Source organism: Erinaceus europaeus, chromosome 14, assembly GCF_950295315.1.
Source record: "Erinaceus europaeus chromosome 14, mEriEur2.1, whole genome shotgun sequence".
In the NCBI taxonomy this organism is placed as follows: domain Eukaryota; kingdom Metazoa; phylum Chordata; class Mammalia; order Eulipotyphla; family Erinaceidae; genus Erinaceus; species Erinaceus europaeus.
The window spans coordinates 40,230,339-40,249,830 of NC_080175.1; the positions used below are offsets into that span (position 1 = coordinate 40,230,339).

At 47.9% G+C, this 19,492-nt stretch overlaps 1 protein-coding gene across 10 annotated transcripts in view; it reads left to right on the forward strand.

Annotated features, from left to right (window-relative positions):
• The window catches only part of TNS3 (tensin 3), a 210,935-nt gene that overhangs the window by 180,697 nt on the left and 10,746 nt on the right, over positions 1-19,492 (forward strand). For 8 of the 10 annotated variants that reach the window (XR_009544704.1, XM_060171560.1, XM_060171561.1 and 5 more), the window contains 7 exons: positions 4,259-4,430; positions 6,975-7,615; positions 9,489-9,575; positions 12,648-12,779; positions 14,573-14,668; positions 17,130-17,207; positions 18,965-19,042. Coding sequence is in view for 9 of the 10 variants with exons in the window: in XM_060171560.1 (XP_060027543.1) it covers positions 4,259-4,430; positions 6,975-7,615; positions 9,489-9,575; positions 12,648-12,779; positions 14,573-14,668; positions 17,130-17,207; positions 18,965-19,042 (1,284 nt within the window). In the remaining variant the exon portion in view is untranslated. The remainder of the gene's footprint in view (positions 1-4,258; positions 4,431-6,974; positions 7,616-9,488; positions 9,576-12,647; positions 12,780-14,572; positions 14,669-17,129; positions 17,208-18,964; positions 19,043-19,492) is intronic. The other 2 variants (XM_060171562.1, XM_060171563.1) reach the window with 2 other exon arrangements.

Genomic DNA, 19,492 nt, shown 5'->3' on the forward strand with positions numbered 1-19,492 from the left:
AGTAGTTTGAGCAGGGGACGGGGGGTATTGACCTGAAACCCCTGGCACCTGGGTTTTCTATCCCAGCTTTCATTGAAAGAATCAAAGGATGGATTTTGACAATAAAAGGAAGGCCAGTTGGTTCAGTAGACATTTGCTATAGAAGATTCGTTGTTAATCACTTGGGAAGAGGGCAAATAGCCACATTTCCCTGAATGAGAAGCTTGTGTCTGCTTTAATAGCCTGAATGATGTAGCTTATGAATTTGCTGTGCAAGGTGATATTTTCCAGGCCTGGCCTGTGGGTGTTCTGAGAGTACTTAAATTAGATACAGGGGACAGTGCTGGCCCCAGGGGTGTCCAATGTGGTGCGTACAAATACAACAGTTGCCTGTGGTTTTGCTCTTGTGAGATGCTTGCCAAGTCTTTTAAAAATTAACATTGAACTCGACTCCCAAATTGGACAAGCTTCTGTCTTCAGATTTTTATCTGTGATTTGTCTGTGTTTTATAGTTAAGTGACTGTAGCTGAATTGAAAACTTCCAGTCTAGGTTTCCTGGAATATATCTTTTTTAAGAATCTGTGAGTTGACTTCTTTGGGTTTTGAGTAAATCTGCATTCAGTATTCTGCATGCTTCAATTTTTCCACCTGTTCTTGAAATCTCATTAGATGCTTGAGGTTTTCTCCATTTTTATACTTTCCTCTGTGTTCTCCATCCTTTTCCTCTAAATTTGCAGATCAGTCATTATTCCTTCAGTTGAATAAGTTCATTAACTGATGTCTCATTTCATTAACGTTGTGTGCCAAGATTACTGTTTGATTATTCTTAATAGCATTCAGTTTTCTTTTAGAACTCTCATGTATATTCTAAAACTCTTTCAGTTCTCTTATATTAAAAATCTATATATTTTGTGGTCCCGGAGGGGGAGAAATGGATAAAGCAACAGACTCTCAAGCATGAGGTCCTGAGTTCAATCCCTGGCAACACATGTACTAGAGTGATGTCTGGTTCTTTCTCTCTCTCCTCCCATTTTACTCATTAATAAATAAATTTTTTAAATAAAAAAATCTATATATTTGAAGTAGAATGTTATTAGTAGCTTTTGGGTGTTTCTTTTATTTTCTTTCTTTTTGGTAAATGGAGGATAGGGACTTGGCTTTCTTCTTAATTTATTTATAAAATGGAAACATTGACAAGACCATACTACAAGAGGGATACAATTCCACACAATTCCCACCAAGGCACTGGAGATGTGGGGCTTCAGGACACATTAGTGAGGTCATCTGTCCAGAAAAGTCAGGTTAGCGTGGGATGTAGTTTTCATTGTTGGTGTGTGTGCTTTTATTAGCATGATACTCAATCAGTTTTTGAAAAAAAAAATGAGGGTGGAGCTGGATGGTAGTGCACCTGGTTAAGGAATACATTATCATGTGCAAGGACCTGGGTTCCAGCCCCCATACCCACCTGCAGGGGAGATGCTTCATTAAAGGTAAAGCAGGTCTGCAGGTGTTTCTCTCTCTCTTTCTCTCTCTCTCTTGTTTTCCCTCCCTCCTTAACTTCTCTTTCAATTTCTCTCTGTCCTTTCAAATGAAAAAACAAAAAAGAAAAAAATGGCCATCAAGAATGGTGGATTTGTAGTGCCAGCACCCATTCCCAGCATAATCCTGGTGGCAATAAAAAATAAATAAATAAATAAGGGTTGGGCGGTAGCGCAGCGGTTTAAGTGCACATGGCGCAAAGCGCAAGGACTGGCATGAGGATCCCGACTCCCCACCTTCAAGGGGGTCGCCTCACAAGTGGTGAAGCAGGTCTGCAGGTGTCTGTCTATCTTTCTCTCCCCCTCTCTGTATTTCATCCTCTCTTGATTTCTCTCTGCCCTATCCAACAACAGCAGCATCAATGGCAACCATAACAGCAACAAGAAGGGCAACGAAAACAGGAAAAAATGGCCTCCAGGAGCAGTGGAGTCTGAGTACAGGCACCAAGCCCCAGCAAAAATCCTGGAGGCAAAAATAAATAAATAATAAATAAATAACCTAGATCAAGTAATGAGCCTTTGATATGGTGCCCCAAGTTATAGTCAATCAATAGATCATAGGTGGCTAGGTAGTTGGTTACAGAGATGATTGCAGTGAGTGATGGGTAGATACTAGATCGGTAAATTGATAGACAGAAGCTATCTCTGGAGGATGTTAGAGCCTCGTTTCTCTCCGGTCAACCATTTGGATTCAGTTGGGACTGATCTCTTTCTGGCACCTGTACCTGAGGGTCCACACATTGGCTCCTGGCGGTGTCTCCCAGGTCTTCCCAACAGGCAGGTGCCTTGAGCTCTGTGTGTGTGTTTTATTGCCTCTGGGGTTATCATCCCTGCATAACAAATCTGCCGACCCTAGTGGCTATTTCTTCCCTTTAGCTATCTGTTCATTTTTCTTTATTTGATATCCCAGAGAGATATTGAGAGGAGAGGAGGAGATGGAAAGGGAGAGAGATGGAGAGACAACTGCTGTACTTGCTTCATGACTCATGAAGCTTTCTCCCTATAGAATGGAAGTGGGTGCATGGTAATGTGTGCACTTAAGCCACTACCCAGCCCTCCATTTCTGTTGTTTGATCTCTGTTGCTTTCTGGGTTTTTCAGAAGCACCTCTGTCTCTCTTCTAAGTGTTGGTCCTCTGCCTCTGCCTTAAGAGTTAGGAATGTCAGGCATGGCATTCTGGTTGACCACATATTTAATATACTCAGGATCCGAGTTCAAAGCCTGGCTCCCCGCCTGCAGGGAGGTAGCTTCCAGCAGTGAAACAGATCTGCAGGTGCCTGGCTTTCTCTCTCTTCCTCTCTATCTCCCCCACCCCAGCCTCTCAATTCTATAAAAAAAATATATAGAAAGGAAAAAGATAGGTGAGGGGAATGGCTGCTGGTAATGGTGGATTTGTAATGCCAACACCAAGACTCAGCAATAACCCTGGTGAGGAAAAAAAGGAATGCCTTGTTGGGAAGTTGTATTCCAAAAGATCTACTCACTTCTCTGCGTGGCCCTTTCTTCATAAGTCTTTCAGTCCTAGTACCTGGGTCATTCTGAGTCACCATTTGTATTGAGAACAGTGAGATTCCACAGCCTGAACATGAGCTCCTGTTGGCTCTTGGGTCAGTCCCAGCTACAGAAAAAGCATCCAGGGATGTGTCGCCCCTCCCTGCGGTCCCCTTCCTGGGACTGAGTCACATGAGGAACAATAGAATTTTTCAAACTGTATTGTCCTCTCTTTGTTTTTTAGAGCGGAAAGCCAAATACTGTGTGTTTCTTCTTATATGTATTATTTTATTGACCCTGGTAGCTTTGCTCAATTCATAAACTCTGATTAAAAAAAAAGAAAAGATGTTAACTCATCATTTTGTACTGATGTGTGTGAAAGCCCGTGAAGTGTGAGACTTGGGCATCAGAGGCAGGGCTGGGCAGAGGTGGTGACGAACGTGAGTATTACAGAGATACTGCTCTGTGTCCCTTATTGCCACGGTGACCTGCTTCCACAGTGACAAGGACTACCAGTTCACAGTGACATGTGAAAACTACATGCTGGGGCTGAACTCAGGTGTCTGGGGTGTGGGAGGCGGATGGCAAGAATGGGAATGGCTACTTCCTCAAGCAGCTCCAGGTGGGTCTCTTTCCTCAGAAAAGAAACAGTTGAGTGTACAGTCTACAGTGTACAAGGACCCTGGTTCAAGCCCCTGCTCCTCACCTGCAGGGAGGAAGCTTCACAAGTGGTGAAGTGCAGTGCTAAAGCAGTCTCCGTCTCTCTCTTTCTCTATCTCTCCACTACCTCTCTGTTTCTTTCTCTGTCACTTCTCCTTTCTCCCTTTCTTTCTACTCCCCGTTCAGTTTTTGTCCTCCCTGCCCCCCTCCATTCCCTTCTCAATATCTCTCTGTCTCTCTCCCTTTCTCTCTCTCCACTGCCCTCTCAATTTCTCTTTCTCTACTGAAATAAACAAACAACTAAAGGAACAGGGGCAGGGTAGTGGCACACCTGGTTGAGCACACATGCTATGGTGTGCAAGGATCCGGGTTCAAGCCTCTGGTTCCCAGCTGCAGGAGGAAAGCTTCACAAGTGGTGCTACAGGTCTGTGATGTCTCTGTCTCTCTCCGTCTTTACCTCCCCCTTATCTCTCAATTTCTGGCTTTCTCTGTCAAATAAATAAAGTTAATAAAAATGAATAAATAAAGGAATGATGTCTCTCTCACAGCTCCTGTCTCTGAGGTCCCTCTGTGTTTATTCCCTGTCTGCAGAGTCACGAGGCTGCCCTGAGATTCTCAACCACACTGTGGGGATGTCCGAGAGCCCTGGGGGACCCATACCCACCACGCTTCGGGCTGACATGCCAACAGCGGCCTCCTTCCAGCAGGCCTTCGCCTCCTCCTGCACCATCTCCAGTGGCAGCTCTGGCCAGCGCAGAGACAGGTAGGGAGATGGGCTCTGACCTGGTTGCAGGCTGTTCCTGCAGGCCCCAAGGGGTGTGTGGGGGGGTGGGGGATCAGCCTCCAGGCAGCTACAAGCTCCTCTGAGTATTGAAAAAGAGCTTTCTTCAAAAATGCAGCGAACAATTAGGGCCAGGTGCTGGCTCAATTTGATAGAGCACACACATTATCCTGCACGATGACCTGGGTTCGAGGCCCTGTTCCCATCTGCAGGGGAGGAAGCTTCATGAGTGGTGGAAAAAGTGTCTCTGTTTCTTCCTGTCCTTTTTATTTTCTTCCTCTCCTTTTATCTCTGTCTCTCTGTCTTTATCTTTTGTCTCTCATTCTCATGACTTGGGAAAAAAGAAAATTAAAGGGCCCAGGTTGTGGTGCACCTGGTTGAACGCACATGTTACAATGCTTAAGGACCCGGTTCAGGTCCCCGGTCCCCATCTGCAGGGGAAAAGCTTTGCGAGTGGTAGAGCAGGGCTGCAAGTGTCTCTCTGTCTCCCTCCCTCTCTACTACCCCCTTCCTCCTTGATTTATGGCTGTCTCTGTCCAATATATAAATAAAGATAATTAAAAAATGAAAATTAAAAAGGCGTAGCTCACTTGAACAGTGCACTGATTTGTTGTGTGCATGACCCAGGCTTGAGTTTTTTTTCACTCGTCTCTACCCAGGGGGGAAAAAAAGAAAAAAGGCTATAGTGAGTGGTGGAGTCATGCAGCCATTGAGCCTGAGTAATAACCTTGGAAGCAAAAAACAAAACAAAAAAAACTCCACCATCAATAAAAGCACCTTCTCAAGTTCAAAGTCTGGTGTTGGTGAAAGTCATCAACTAAGGATGGGCTGTTCATGAAATACTGCTTGAGCTGAGGCCGGGGATAGGGCCTGAGGGGCTGACCAGGGCTTTCTCTCCTGAGGTGCTTTGGACATTGAGGGGGGGCTCTGCCTAGAGATGTGATTGGGGTGCTGGGATGAGCAGGACAGTGTCACCCTTGAGGACACCGTTTGTGGACAAGCATAGAGACATGGGGACACCCCTCTGAGGACAGGGGAACAGAAAGGAAGGGCCATCAACAGAAAGAAAGAAGCACCCTTCTGCATGGCCATGGATGCTGTGAGCAAAGCCTGTGTCCTGTGCTCTTCTAACCTACGGTAGGGATGCACCCTTAGGGGTTTGCTTGTATGGGGGCACACTGCTCTCTACCGAGTGCCTTTTATTCTACTGCCTTTCTCTGGATAGAAATGGAGAGGGTCCTCTTGGTGCTTTAGCTTTGGCATCACACATTTAACAGGTGTGTATGTGCATGGTGGTGGCTTGTTAATTCTTTTTGCTGTTGTTTTTATCTTTCTATTTTATTTGGTAGGGCAGAGAAATTGAGAAGGGGGGAAGTGAGAGAGAAAGAGATAAAGAGAGACACTGCAGACCTGCTTCACCACTTGTGAAACTTCCACCCCTTTGTAGATGGGGATCGGGCACTCGAACCTGGGTCCTTGAGTTTAATAATGTGTTCGCTCTCTTTCTGTGTTTCTAAATGTAAGGTTTTTTTTTTTTTTTCCTAGTAGTCTGAATATTGAATTTTTCAGTGACTTACTACTATATACTTTTACTTATTTATTTTAGAGATGGGGCCTTGCAATTTCAAGATTTCATTGCTCTGGGCTGCTTTTTCAAATTCATTTAGAACCAGAGAGAGGGCGAGATGACCAGATCCAGTGTCCCAGCACCTGCTTGGTGGTGCTGGGGCTATAACCTATACCACACATGGCAGAACACATGTCCTGCCAGTGGGCCGTCTCTCTAACTCACTTACTGCCATTCTTTTTTTTTAAAAAAAACCATTTTTTAATGGAAGGTGAGACTGAGTGATAGAGAGGAAAAGAGAAAGACACCTGCAGCATTGTTTCACTGATGTGAAGTTTTCCCCCTGCAGGTGGGGACTGGGGGACTTGAACCTGGCTTCTTGTACACAGTAATGTGTGTGCTCTCCTGGGCACACCACTGCCCAGTCTTCTTAATGTTACTCTTTATAAAAATCCTTAAGCAACAGGTTTATCTAGCAAGTGTGGGCTGAAAGCCAACTGAGCCAGGCAGTTGTTTAGCATCAGGTGAAAGAGAAGTGGGAAACAGGGTTTCTCCCTGGTTCTTTGGCTGAGCTGGGAGAAGCAAGCAGACAGCAGGCCACCGTGGTTGGCGCATGGCCTGGCATGGGGATGAGAGGGAAGGCTGCTGTTGACCTCTACAGGTGGGGATGTGGCTGGGTGCTGGGCACAGGGCAGGGAGCTTTGAAGTGGGAGCCTGCACTGAGCTTTCTCTCGAAGTGAGGAAGGGCATTTTGCCGGGTGAAAAGTGAGGAAGGAAGAGCCACTGCAGGTTGAGAGGCAGGTGGGAGACTGAGTGCCCTAGAGTGCCAGCACCATGAGTCCCCATTCCTCAGACCCCTAACACCCCCCCCCCCCCCCAGCATTCTGGAGAGCCCCTGCTAATGTGAAGCCAGCTCCCTGGTCTTGGCACTCTCTCACGCCTGACTTGTCTTTTCCCAGCCCTTCCTCAGCTGAGCACCCATGGGTGGAGAGCAGCCCTAAGGCCACGCTGAGCCTGCTAGGGAGCAGCCGGTCTGCAGGAGGCCTCCTGGGCGCCGGTGACTTCTCCAGTCCCGGCAAGGACGACCTGGGGAGGCCACACTTGGCACATGTGGAGCTGCAGACCTCCTTCCACAGCCCTCACGAGCTGGCCCTGGGGGAGTCGCCAGAAACCCTGGGACCCACAGCAGGCCAGACTTTCCTGGGCTTCGGCACCGCCCACCTGGGGAGTGGCCACCCACCAGGGGAGGAACCTGGGGCCTTGCTTGCCAATTCTCACGGGGGTCCCCAGGGCCCAGGCCCCCTGCGGACAGCGGCAGCCGTGGCTGACAATGGCTTCTTGGCCCACAACTTTCTCACCGTGACACCTGGACACAGTGGCCACCAGAGCCCAGTCCTGCAGAGCCAGGGGTTTAGCCTGACCGGACAGCCACCGCTCCCTGAGAAGAAGCGGGCCTCTGAGGGGGAGCGCTCCCTTGGCTCCGTCTCCCCCTCCTCCAGTGGCTTCTCCAGCCCCCACAGTGGCAGCACCATGAGCATCCCGTTCCCCAGCATTCTCCCCGACTTCTCCAAGACTCCAGAGGCAGCCACACCTTCTCTGGGTAGGTGACTCGTCACAGGGGAGCAGCATGTGCTCGCTGCTGTGCTGGGCAGCCAGGGGCAAGCCAGAGCCATCCAAAGGCCTTGTCCATCTGTATGGATCTGACCAGGGCCCTGCTTAGCTCTGGTGCAGGGGTTGAACCTGGGACCTTGGAGCCTCAGGTGTGAAAGCCTTTATGCATAACCATTATACTATTTCCTCAGCCCTTTTCATTATTATTACTATTACTATTACCATTACTATTATTTTAGCCAGAGCACTGCTCAGCTCTGGCTTATGGTGGTACTGGGGGCTGAACCTGGGACCTCGGAGCCTCAGGCTTGAAAGTCTTTTTCAGAACCACTATGCTGGCTCCCAGGCCTGTCTTTCAAGCCCAAATGAAAACATTGGGATGGGTGATGGTGCACCCGGGAGGGTGTACATGGTTCCCGAGCAAAACACAGACACAGAGCTTTTATTTTTCTGCTGTCTCCAGGGACTCACTGCTCTAGATCTAGAAGAGGGAGGAGGGAGCAGGGGGGAGAGACATTGCGGCACCAAAGTGCCCTCCAGTGTGATCAGAGTCGCGCTCAAACCAGGGTCTGGTGCATGGCAGAGCAGGTGCGCTATCCAGGTGAGCTTCTTTTTGACCCCCAGAGCTTCATAATAATTCATCTTAGCTTCCAACATTTATTCACATCAAACAGACATCTGCAGGAGTTTTGTTTTTTTTTTCTTCCACTCAGAATTATTCTGCTTTGAAAGGTTTTTTTTTTTTTTTTAACTTTCAAGTTTTCAAAAACAGTAATCTTTTTATTGCCACCAGGGTTATTTATTGCTGGGGCTTGTTGTCAGTACTATGAATCTACTGCTCCTGGTAGTCACTCTTTCTTTTCTTTTTTTTTGATCTTATATGATGAAACATAAGAATAATTGAGAGGGGAGAGGGTGAGAAAGAGAGCTGCAGACCTGCTTCACAGCTTGGGAATCAGCTCCCTTGCAGTTGGGGAGAAGGGGCTCAAAGCCAGATCCTTGAGCATGATAACTTGTGTATTGAACTGGGACCATGACCTCCTAGTCCTCTGGAAAAAAAAAAAAAAAAATATATATATATATATATATATATATATATATATATATATATATTATAGGAATTCACTTGAAATGTGCTTATGATGTATTTCCAAGGTATAGGAGATTGTGAGTTGCTGTCACTCACCCAGCAGCCTTTCCCAGTGATCTCCTGTCTCCCTGGGCATTGCTGACACACACTGCAATGCCCCCAGCACAGTATCATACTGTCTCTGTGTTCTGTTCTGTGTCCTCATTTTCTATGAAGAAAAACACTGCTAACTTGCCAGGCCACCCCCTCCTCCCCTGGGCTGAGACTTTGGACTCCTACCTCCTTGAGGAGGGAGAGATTTCCAGCTAGCCATCTTTCTGGAAAAGTATTCAGTTGCTCACCTGGTAGTGCACTGCTTTGCCATGATTTTGATGAAGGTTCAAGTCCCACCCCCAGCACACTGGAGGAACTGTGTTGCTGTGGTTTTTTTCACTGACTGTCATTCTACTTGGAAAAGTCTACTGGGGGCGGGGACAGGTGGTGGTGTACCTGGTTAAGCACATACATTATAGTGCACAAGGACCTGGGTTCGAGCCTCTGGTCTCCACCTATAGGGGGAAAGCCTCATGGTGGTAAAACAGGGCTGCAGGTGTCTGTCTCTTCCCTTTCTCTCCCCCCCTTTCAATTTTTTTTCTGTCTATTTAATAATAAGTAAATAAATATATAAGTTTTCCTGGTGAAGCCTTGGTGATGACTAAATAAATAAATAAAATAAATGCTAAAGTTAGCTATATTTGGTTGTTTTGTTTTGTTTTTTAATTCTTGTTTCCAGATAATCCAGCTGATAAACACCTCTCTGTGAACTTTGTCCAAGACACATCCAAATTCTGGTACAAGGCAGACATCTCCCGAGAACAAGGTGGGTGTGCATGAGGAGGGCTGAGAGCCCTGAGGTGGGGGAACTGGGGGTCAGTGACGGAGTGAGAGGCGTCCGGGGCTAGAGAGTAGAATGAGCCCTGTAGCCTGTCTCCTGAGAGAACACCCTATAACCTTAAGTTTTCAGCTCTCCCAGTGAAGTTGAGCAAGGAGGGCACTAGCTGTAAGCATGTGGACTTCTGGGCTTCTGGAACCCTACACCGACACGAGCTTGGCTGCATTGTTAGTGAGGTGGTGAAGGAGAGGCTCCCAGTGACCCTGCCCAACCACAGACACCAAGGGTCAGCACAGAGAGATTTCACATGCCAGTGCACATGTACTTAGGCAGGCACTCATTCACTCGCTCGCTCATGCGGGAGAAACAGGTGCTTAAGAGCAGGGCTGGTGGAGACTTAAGCAAATGCTCTCATGCACCCCAGAGGGCACCGGTAAGTACCACATGCCACCTGTTTACTGGAACCCATGAGGGAAAATGTCCCAAGGAGGCCAGCAGGCCAGAGGAGTTGATGGTCCTGGGGGACCAGTGGTTGGCTGTTCCACCTGAGAGCCAGGCGGGGTCTTCATGTCCTGCTGTGCTAGGCAGTGGCTGTGATGGGAGCTGCACACAGAGACTCTCTGGAAGTGTCTGGCAGCACCTGGGGTTGATGCTGCAGGAAGCATGCACCTCCTGCCCCCATGGTGTACAGCTGGCAAGAGAGTCTAGAACACCTGGGCCAGAGGCTCAGAAATGAAATGAGATTCTCTTGTGGCCATTTGGTGGTCCTGAGGGTGAGGAAGAAAACGAAACAAAACAAACTCGAAAGTGCCAAAGGAGGCGGGGCTAGGCAACTCACTCAGTAGAGCACATAACTATGATGTGGAAGGATTCGGGTTTGAGCCCTGGAAACCCCCCGCCTTGTAGGAGCACTGGAAGTGTGTGTGTGTGTGTGGGGGGGCTTTACGAGTCATGGTGTGGTGTTTTTCCTTCTCTCTCCCTCTCCCTTTCCCTCTCCTTCTCCCTCCCTCCCTCCCTCTGCCCCTCACCTTCTAATTAGAGAAAAGAAAAATGTGTACCAGGTGGTGGTACACCTGGTTGGGTGTGCAAAGACCCAAGTTCAAACCCTAGTCCCCACCTACGGGGTAAATCTTCAAGTGGTGAGGTCAGCGTCTCTCTCTCTCTCTTTCTCTTTCTTTCTCTTTCTTCCCCCCTTCTGTCTCTATCCAAAATAAAATGAATAAAACTGGCCCCTGGGAAACTGGGAATGTTGGAGTCCTGTAGGCTGTGGGATCCAGCAACAAACAACCCTGGTGACAAAAAAAAAACAAAACACAAAAGTCAGCAGTCAGGATACAGCCCACTGGCTCCCCTATGCACCATTCTCTCAACTTGAGATAGAAAAAACATCCAGTGCTTTTCTTAGAATCATGAGTCATTTTCCCAAAATGCCTGGATGTAAAGAGTTGAGGGGCAGAAAAGCAGTACTGCCCAAGGTTCTCACTGAAATTCTTCAATCCAAGAATTAGATCATAACAATGGTAAGAATGTGCGTTTCTTCCCCTGAGCTCAATGGAACTATTGTCATCCCACATGGAGAGAGCTGCCTCAGCCTGGGAGACTTGTGACTCCCTGAATTGGCCTTTGTGGCCCTGCCCTTCACCATCTGCCATCTGGAGTAGCCGCAGGCTTCCGTCTCCTCTCCTCCTGGATTTGTCACAGAGTCACCATGATTGGTCATTAGCTCCAGTGCCTTAGTGCTTCTTGTCCAGCTGAACAAACCCTGAGGGATGCTGGGAGATGCCGGAGTGCTGGCTGGGCATCTAGAGCAGGATTCTGAACAGGACAGAGCTGTCTTCAGAGGGGCGATTGAACTAGATAGTTGACTGTTGACTAGGTTCAACTGAACTTGAGCTTGGCTCCCAAATCAGGTCAAGAGGGTGGGAATGAACATGACTGTGACAAAAAGGACAGAGCTGGCTTCTGGGATGGAGTAGGGAGGGAAGAATCCCCTGTGTCCCCCCCAGTAGCTAAGATGTACATCTGGCTGTGATTTTTTTCAGTGGGGTTTGAAAGTATAACTTCCATATGCATTTATTTAGTCACCAGGGTTTGACTGCAGCCCGATGCCCAAGTTATTTATTAGGTAGAGACAGCCAGAAATTGAGAGGAAGGGTGAGATAGAGGCAGAGGGAGACAGACTCCTGCAGCATTGTTTCACCAGTTGTGATGCTTTCCCTCTGCAGGTGGGGACTGAGGGCTTGAACCTAGGTCCTTGTGCATTATAACATGTGTGATCAACCTGATGTGTCACCACCTGCCCCCCCCCCCCGTTCCCCTTGTTTTTCTTTATCTTCTAGCTAGTGGGTGAGAGAGAGACACTATGGCATTGTTCCACCACCTGTGATAACTTCCCTTTCTGCATGATGTTCCCATGTGGTGGCCAGGGGCTCAGACCCAGGTCCTCACACTTGACAAGCCTCAGTTTCTCTGATTGTCATGTGGAAGTCATTATTTAGGCTCTCCAGACACTGCTGGGGTGCATGGCAGCCTGGGGTGGGGGGGTGTCTGGCACCTTTGTGAGCAGAGGGAGAGCCCTCCCTGCACTGCTGTGTCCTCACTGTTGGCCTCCATCACAGAAATGTCCTCAGGTGGAGAGCCAGGTGGTGGCACACTGTTACCATACACGAGGACCTGGGTTCAAAACCCTGGTTCCCACTTGAAGGGGTAAGCTTCACAAGTGGTGAAGCAGGTCTACAGGTCTCTCCCTCTCCCTTTCTCTCTCACCTCCTGGGTTATCACTGGGGCTCAGTGCCTGCACTACAGATCCACTGTTCCTGTGGCCATTTTTTTTGGACTTTTTTTTTTGATAGGACAGAGAGAAATTGAGAGAGGAGAGCAAGATACCAGGGGAGAGAGAAAGACCACCCTGTATCATTCCTCCCACTGAGTGAAGGGCCCTGGGCGGCTGCCCCGGACTTAGCCAGTTTGCAAAAGGAGGAAGGACACGGTTCTTGGGTGCTGGTGAGTGAAAGCAGCAGGTGCACTCAGCTGTCTTCCCCCCCCCCCCCCCCCCCGCAGCAATCGCCATGCTGAAGGACAAGGAGCCTGGCTCGTTCATCGTCAGGGACAGTCACTCCTTCCGAGGTGCCTATGGCCTGGCCATGAAGGTGGCTACTCCTCCCCCATCTGTCCTGCAGTTGAACAAGAAAGGTAGGTGGAGCTGGGTAGATTGTATACATTACTGTGCAGAGGGGCCTGGGTTCAAGCCCCTGGTCTCCATCTGCAGGGGGAAAGCTTCATGAGTGGTGAAGCAGGGCTGCAGGTGTCTCTATCTCTCTTCCTTTCTCCTCTGTCCTATCAAATAAAAAAAATAATAATAGAAAGGGCGAGAGGGCGCGCGGGTGGGAAGGAGGGACCCAGGAGTTGGCTGAGGAAAGACAGCTGCTGGCTAATGTTTATTCGTCAAAATGGCAATTGACTTGTTGTGGACCACCACAGTGGATGAGCAGCAGGAGGGTCAGGGGTCTTGGAGGCAACCTCCCCGGTGGGTCAGGAGTCGGCACGAGGGAGAACAGATAGACACCACACTCTATTGGAGGGTGAATCTGGACTCATTTTAATAGTGAAACTGCATTAGCTTTTATACTTTTTTTCAGGTTACATTTAGGTTGTCTGAACAACCAGCTTAGTCTTGTGGCTTTGGCAGGCTACATGTTACTCCCCTATAATTGTAAAGAATGGTACAATGCTAAGTATCGTCCTGTTCTCAGGGGAGGTCATACCCAGAATTGTTTTAGACTTTTGTTGAGGGCTATCTCTACCATTAATCTTCTGTGGGGGGCATACAGATCTTTGCCTAGTCGTGGACCACTGCTCATCTTGGTCTGGTACAGTTTAACTATTAATCTTTCTTTGTTTCAATACGTCAACTTGTACCAGGGAGGCCTCAATCTCTGCATTCTTTCTTTGAGGGGCAAGTCATAACATGACTTCTTTTGTCCGTCTATGTTGACCCACCTTTCCCACTTTCATAATGTAACTTTCAAATATGCCCCTGTGTAAGGGAGAGGGGTTGCTTCTGACTCTCCATTCCCACCAGGCACTGCCAAAGCACTATTAATCAATTGTGACAGTATAATTATTTGTAGCAATAACAGGGGGGGAGTATGCTTCGTCCCACTCTCGTCCTTTCTGCCCAGCTTCCTTGAAGTCTGAATGCAGGTCCAGAGGAGATGACCCTGTCAGGCTCCCTGGCATTTGTGATGGGGGGGCCGCATTGACTTTTTTCTTTTTAATTTTTATTTACTGACTAGAGACAGTCTGAAATTGAGAGGGAATGGGGAGATAGGGAGAGAGGCAGAGAGACACCTGCAGCCCTGCTTCAATACTTGTGAAGCTTCCCCCCTGCAGGTGGAGACTGGGGGCTTGAACCCTGGTCCTGTGCATTGTAACATGTAATGGCAGTTAACTTGTAGCTACACTCACGTTTTTTCCTTAGTGTCTGTTGTTTCAGATAGGTGTGACAGTGTATCGTCCTTGTTTAGGAATGTTCTTTGAATTTTTTAAATTAGCTTTAAAATGCATTCTCTATTAAGATATCAGGGATCCAGTACTCAAACATCAGCCCCTTCACCCTAAGTAGAGGGACAAAACCCAAACAAGTCAGTGTCTTCTCGCTCCTCGATTTGTTTTAAACTTTCTTGTTTTGCATGCACTGTCATTTTTGGAGCTAAAGCAGGTGGCTGGTGGCACCTCTTCACTCTGATGAGATCTTCAGGTAAATGAAGCCAAATAGAATCCACTAGTAGTGGCTAGTGTTAATAGTGCAGCTAGGGGAAAAACAAAAACAAAAACAAAACAAACAAAAGAAAAACAAACAAACAAAAAGTGGGCACTCCTTATTTATGATCTAGCAATACCACTCCTAGGCATACACCCAAAGGATATCTCCTCTTGTTTGGAAAAAAATTCTGATTTTCTTTCTCTTAACTCTCTTACCACAGCTGCAGATCTGGCCAGTGAACTGGTTCGACACTTTTTGATCGAATGTACCCCAAGGGGAGTGCGGTTGAAAGGGTGCTCCAATGAGCCGTACTTTGGTGAGTGATGAGAGATACTCAGGCCTTCTGTACACCCTGCCCTGCTCTGCCTCTGGAGCCCCATCCAGCTCTGCCTTGGGAGCCTGGCCCTGCCCTGCTCTGTCTCAGGAGTCCTGCCATGGCTGGGTCCTCAGCCCCCACACTTAACATGTAGCCCTGCTTCTGGACTGCTTCTCACCTGCCTCGTTGCTGATCCAGTGGGCTGGTTGTGGGGCTGTTCTGAGAAGCATCTTGCAGAAGTTGTTTCAAATCCCCGGGCACACTCTGCTGAGGCTGGAGAGTCAGGGCTTGGCTATGCCAGACCAGGGGTTCCCTTCCATCCTCCCGCCCTGCTTAGGATAACTGAGTGCCTTCCTGATCTTGGCATCAGTGGGTGGCACAAGCACAGAGAATGAGGGGCAAGGTGGTTAAGTGCACATATCACCAATCTTAAGGACCGGGGTTTGACACACACACCCCACTCCCCACCTGTAAAGGGTATGCTTCATAAGTGGTGAATCAGGTCTGTGTCTGTCTCTCTTTTTTTGCCTTCTTTCTATCTCCTTCAATTTCTCTTTGTCTTATCTAATAAAAATTAAAAAGAAAACAAAAGGAGAAAATGACTGCCAGGAGGGGTGAATTCATAGTGAATTCACTGAGCCCCAGAGATAGTCCTGATGGCAATAAAAAATAAAGGAAAGAAAGAAAAGCATAGAAAGATACATCATTTTTCTGACAATCCAAGAGAAAGAAGGAAAGGCACCACATGACCCAGAAGGTGGCACAGAGGTTAAAGCACTAGACACTCAAGCATGGGGTTCTGAGTCCCAACTCTGTCATCACATGTACCAGAGTAGATGCTGTGGTGTTTTTTGTTTTTTTTTCCTCTTAACTACTAAATTGAGAAAGGAAGAGAGGGAGAACAAAAGAGAGGGAAAAACGCCATAGCACTGAAGTTTCCCCCAGTGTGGATGAGGCTGAGCTTGAATCTGGATATCACACAAGATCATTGTAGGTGAGCTAGCTTGCCAACTTGTGACTGGTTGATTGATTGATTACTACCAAAGTTATAACTGGGCTTTGGTGCCAGCACACTTCCCCTGCTACCAGTGGCCATTTAGTTTTCTCTTTCTGTGATAGAGGGTGAGAAGATCACTGCTCCACTACTTGTGAAGCGTCCCCACCGCAGGGGGGTTACTGGGGGCTTGAACCTGGGTCCTGGTCCATGAACTTTTATTTATTTATTTTTATTTCTTTATTTTTTATTTATAAAAAGGAAACATTGACAAAACCATAGGATTAGAGGGGTACAACTCCACACGGTTCCCACCATCAGAACTTCGTATCCCCTCCCCTCCCCTGATAGCTTTCCTATTTTTTATCCCTCTGGTAGTATGGACCCAGGGTCACTATGGAGTGCAGAAGGTGGAAGCTCTGGCTTCTGTAATTGCTTCCCTGCTGAACATGGGTGTTGACAGGTCGATTTATACTCCCAGCGTGTCTCTCTCTTTCCCTAGTGGGGCAGGGATCTGGGGAAGCGGGGCTCCAGGACACATTGGTGGGGTTGTCTGTCCAGGGAAGTCTGGTTGGCATTATTTATTTATTTTTTTAGATAGGGCAGAGAGAAATTGAGAGAAGACAGGGAGATAGAGAAAGGTAGGAAAAGAGAGACACCTGCATACCTGCTTCATCACTTGTGAAGCTTCCCCCCTACAGGTGGGAAGCAGGCTTGAACCAGGGTTCTTGAGCTTGGTAATATGTGAACTTAACCAGGTGTGCCACTATTTTATTCATTTTTTTCCTTTTTCTTTTAAAAATATTTTTTATTAACCTTTATTTACTTATTGGATAGAGACAGCCAGAAGTCAAGAGGAAGGGGGAGACAGAGACCCTCCTTCACCACTTGCAAAGCTCTCCCCCTTCAGGTGGGGACTGGGAGCTCAAAATTGGGTCCTTGAGCATGGTTACATGTGCACTCAACCAGGTGCACCACCACCCAGCCCGTTCCTTATTTTTTCTTTTTATTTATTTATTATTGGATAGAGAGAAATGAAGAGAGGGAGGAGGAGGAGGAGGAGAAGAGAGGGAGAGATGGAGAGACACCTGCAGCACTGCTTCAACACTTGTGAAGCTTTCCCTCTGCAGGTGGGGCCGGGGGCTTGAGCCCAGTTCCTTGTGCATAGTAATGTGTGCACTCAGCCAGCTGCACCACCTCCTACCCCACCCCACTTAATTCTTTATAAACTGGAAAACCTGTGTCTTTCCTCTAAGATCATTGCAATTCCAATTCCTGCTCCCTTCCTGAGCTGCTCTGCTGAGACCACTTGATGGACATTTTTATTTTTATAGTCCCCCAAGAGTGGCACCTGTTAATTGCTTAAGGACCCTGGGTCACCTTCTGCAGAGCTTCCTTTCCTTGGCTGCTTAGGCCGAGTGGCACAGTCACTTAGAGCTGACTCACATCTGTATGTTCTTCCCGCAGGGAGTCTGACAGCGCTGGTGTGTCAGCATTCCATCACACCCTTGGCTCTGCCCTGCAAGCTGCTGATTCCAGACCGAGGTATGCAACCCCCCCCTCGCCTGCTCACCGGGACATTCTTGCCCTGTTACAAATACTCCAGTGTCCCACAGCCCCACAGAGAAAGACTACAACCCAAGCTCACTGGGTTGATTCATTGACTGATGGCCACCGGTTATCACTGAGATTTGGTGCCTGCACGGCAACTTCTCCCGCTCCTAGTGACCATTTTGTTTTCCTTTTAATTTGATAGAAGGTGAGAAGGTAAGAGAGAGAGAGAGAGACACTGGTAGCCTGCTCCATCACCTGTGAAGTTTTCCTTCTGCAGGAGGGGACCAGGAACTTGAACTTGGGTCCTGGTGATTTGTAATGCTGGGTAAACTTGAGAGAGGGTTGAAGCTTTCCCCAACTGAAAACAAGAGCAGCTACTTGCAGATGTCTATCTTAAACTCATGGCTTCTTAGTCCAAGAGGCCTTCAAAGGCATGTCTGTTTCATCTCTAGGATTCTTCGAAGAGGGCAGAATGCTGGCATTGAACTTGGGTGATGAAAAAAAAACAGGCAAACTGCTCTCTATTGGTATCAGGGGAAATGGCCAGAGTAGCTTAGACAACAGACTTTCCTGCCTGAGGCACCAGAGGTCTGAAGTTTTTATTTATTTTTTTGTCTCCAGAGTTATTGCACTACAAATTCAATGCTCCAAGAGGCTTTTTTCCCCCTTGATTTTGTTTGTTTGTTTTATTTGTTGCCTTTGTTGTTTATCCTTGTTGTTGTTATTGCTGTCGTTGTTGGATAGTTCAGAGAGAAATCGAGAGAGGAAAGGAAGACGGGGAGAGAAAGATAGATACCTTCAGACCTGCTTCACCAACTGTGAAGTGAACCCATTGCAGGTGGGGAGCCGGGGGCTCAAACCGGGATCCTTTGCACCACCTGTGCTTAACCCGCTGCACCACCGCCTGCCCCCCCCTTTTATAAGAAAGAGAAATTGAGAGGGGGAATTTAGAGAGGGAAAGAGGAAGATAAACATCTGCAGACCTGCTTGTGAAGCGACCCCACTGCAGGTAGGAGTCCAGGGGCTTGAAATGGATCCCTGTGCAGGTCCTTGCACTTTGTACTGTGTGTGCCTAATTCTGTGCAGTACCGCCCAGATCCTGGTCCCAGGTTGAATCCTCAACCTCACAATAAACCAGAATAGAGTGGTGCTTAGTTCTCTTTATGTTTACTCAAATAATAAGTGATCACATAATAGTGAGATTTGGGATATGTCCCAGCTTTCTATTTATTTGATCATACATAAATATGCAAATATGTTAAACACACACACAGACACACACACACATATGGAGAGAGAGAGAGACACTAGTATATAACTCAGTTCAGCTCTGGCTTATAGTGGTGCTGGGGACTGAACCTGGGACCTCAGAGCCTCAGGCATGTAAGTCTTTTGCAGAACCACTATGCTATCTCCCCAGCCCTGTCCCAGCTTTCTTAGGCAGCCTCAATTTCATATAAATTTATTTTTCTTCATAGGGATGGTTAATTTAGACTTCAGAAAGTATGGCCCACCTTTGAGAGCTGAACTGCTATGCAAATTGATGCAGGATTGGAAAGAGGTTTTGCTCAACAGTGTTGCTCAAAATATAAGAAGTGGTTTTCTGCTCTGGACTGACAGTGCCAAGTCCAGTTCCACAGACCTGGCTGGGCCACTGCCTGGGAGTCTGGGCATGAGCGTTTCTTATTCAGAAGCCTCTCTCCCTGTGACCTGGACTCATCACTACGTTTTCTGGGTCCTTCCTGCAGATCCGTTGGAGGAAGTCACTGAAAGTTCCCCGCAGACGTCAGCCAACTCAGCAGCCGAGCTGCTCAAACAGGGGGCAGGTGAGTTCACTCTACTGCCTTTCTCCATCTCCTACTTTGGGGACAGAGACATGGCCTCCTCTCACTGCCTTTCTTCCTGTTTCCTTCCCTGGCTGGGCATTTGGAGGAGGTTCCCTTTTATAGAACCGCTGACCTCGGGGCTCTGTGGGCCACTAAGTAAATGCTGGGCAGGAATAGCACCCCAACTCCACAGGCTGGAAATAGCCTTCTGACTCAGACAAGGCCCAGGGCAGCAGAATCAGTGTGAGGTTCCGTGTTTATTTGGGGGACAGGATGTGGGCACCCTGTCCCTTCAGCATTCAATATGAAAAAGCTAGTGGCCAGGAGACATGACTCACAAGTCATTCTGTGTGAGTCAGCAGCCTGGCTCCAGCTGCTGCCACCCAGGGTGGCAGGGCCAGGGCACAGCCGTCCTGGGCATCAGCAGGGGGTGTTACTAGGGAGCTTTCC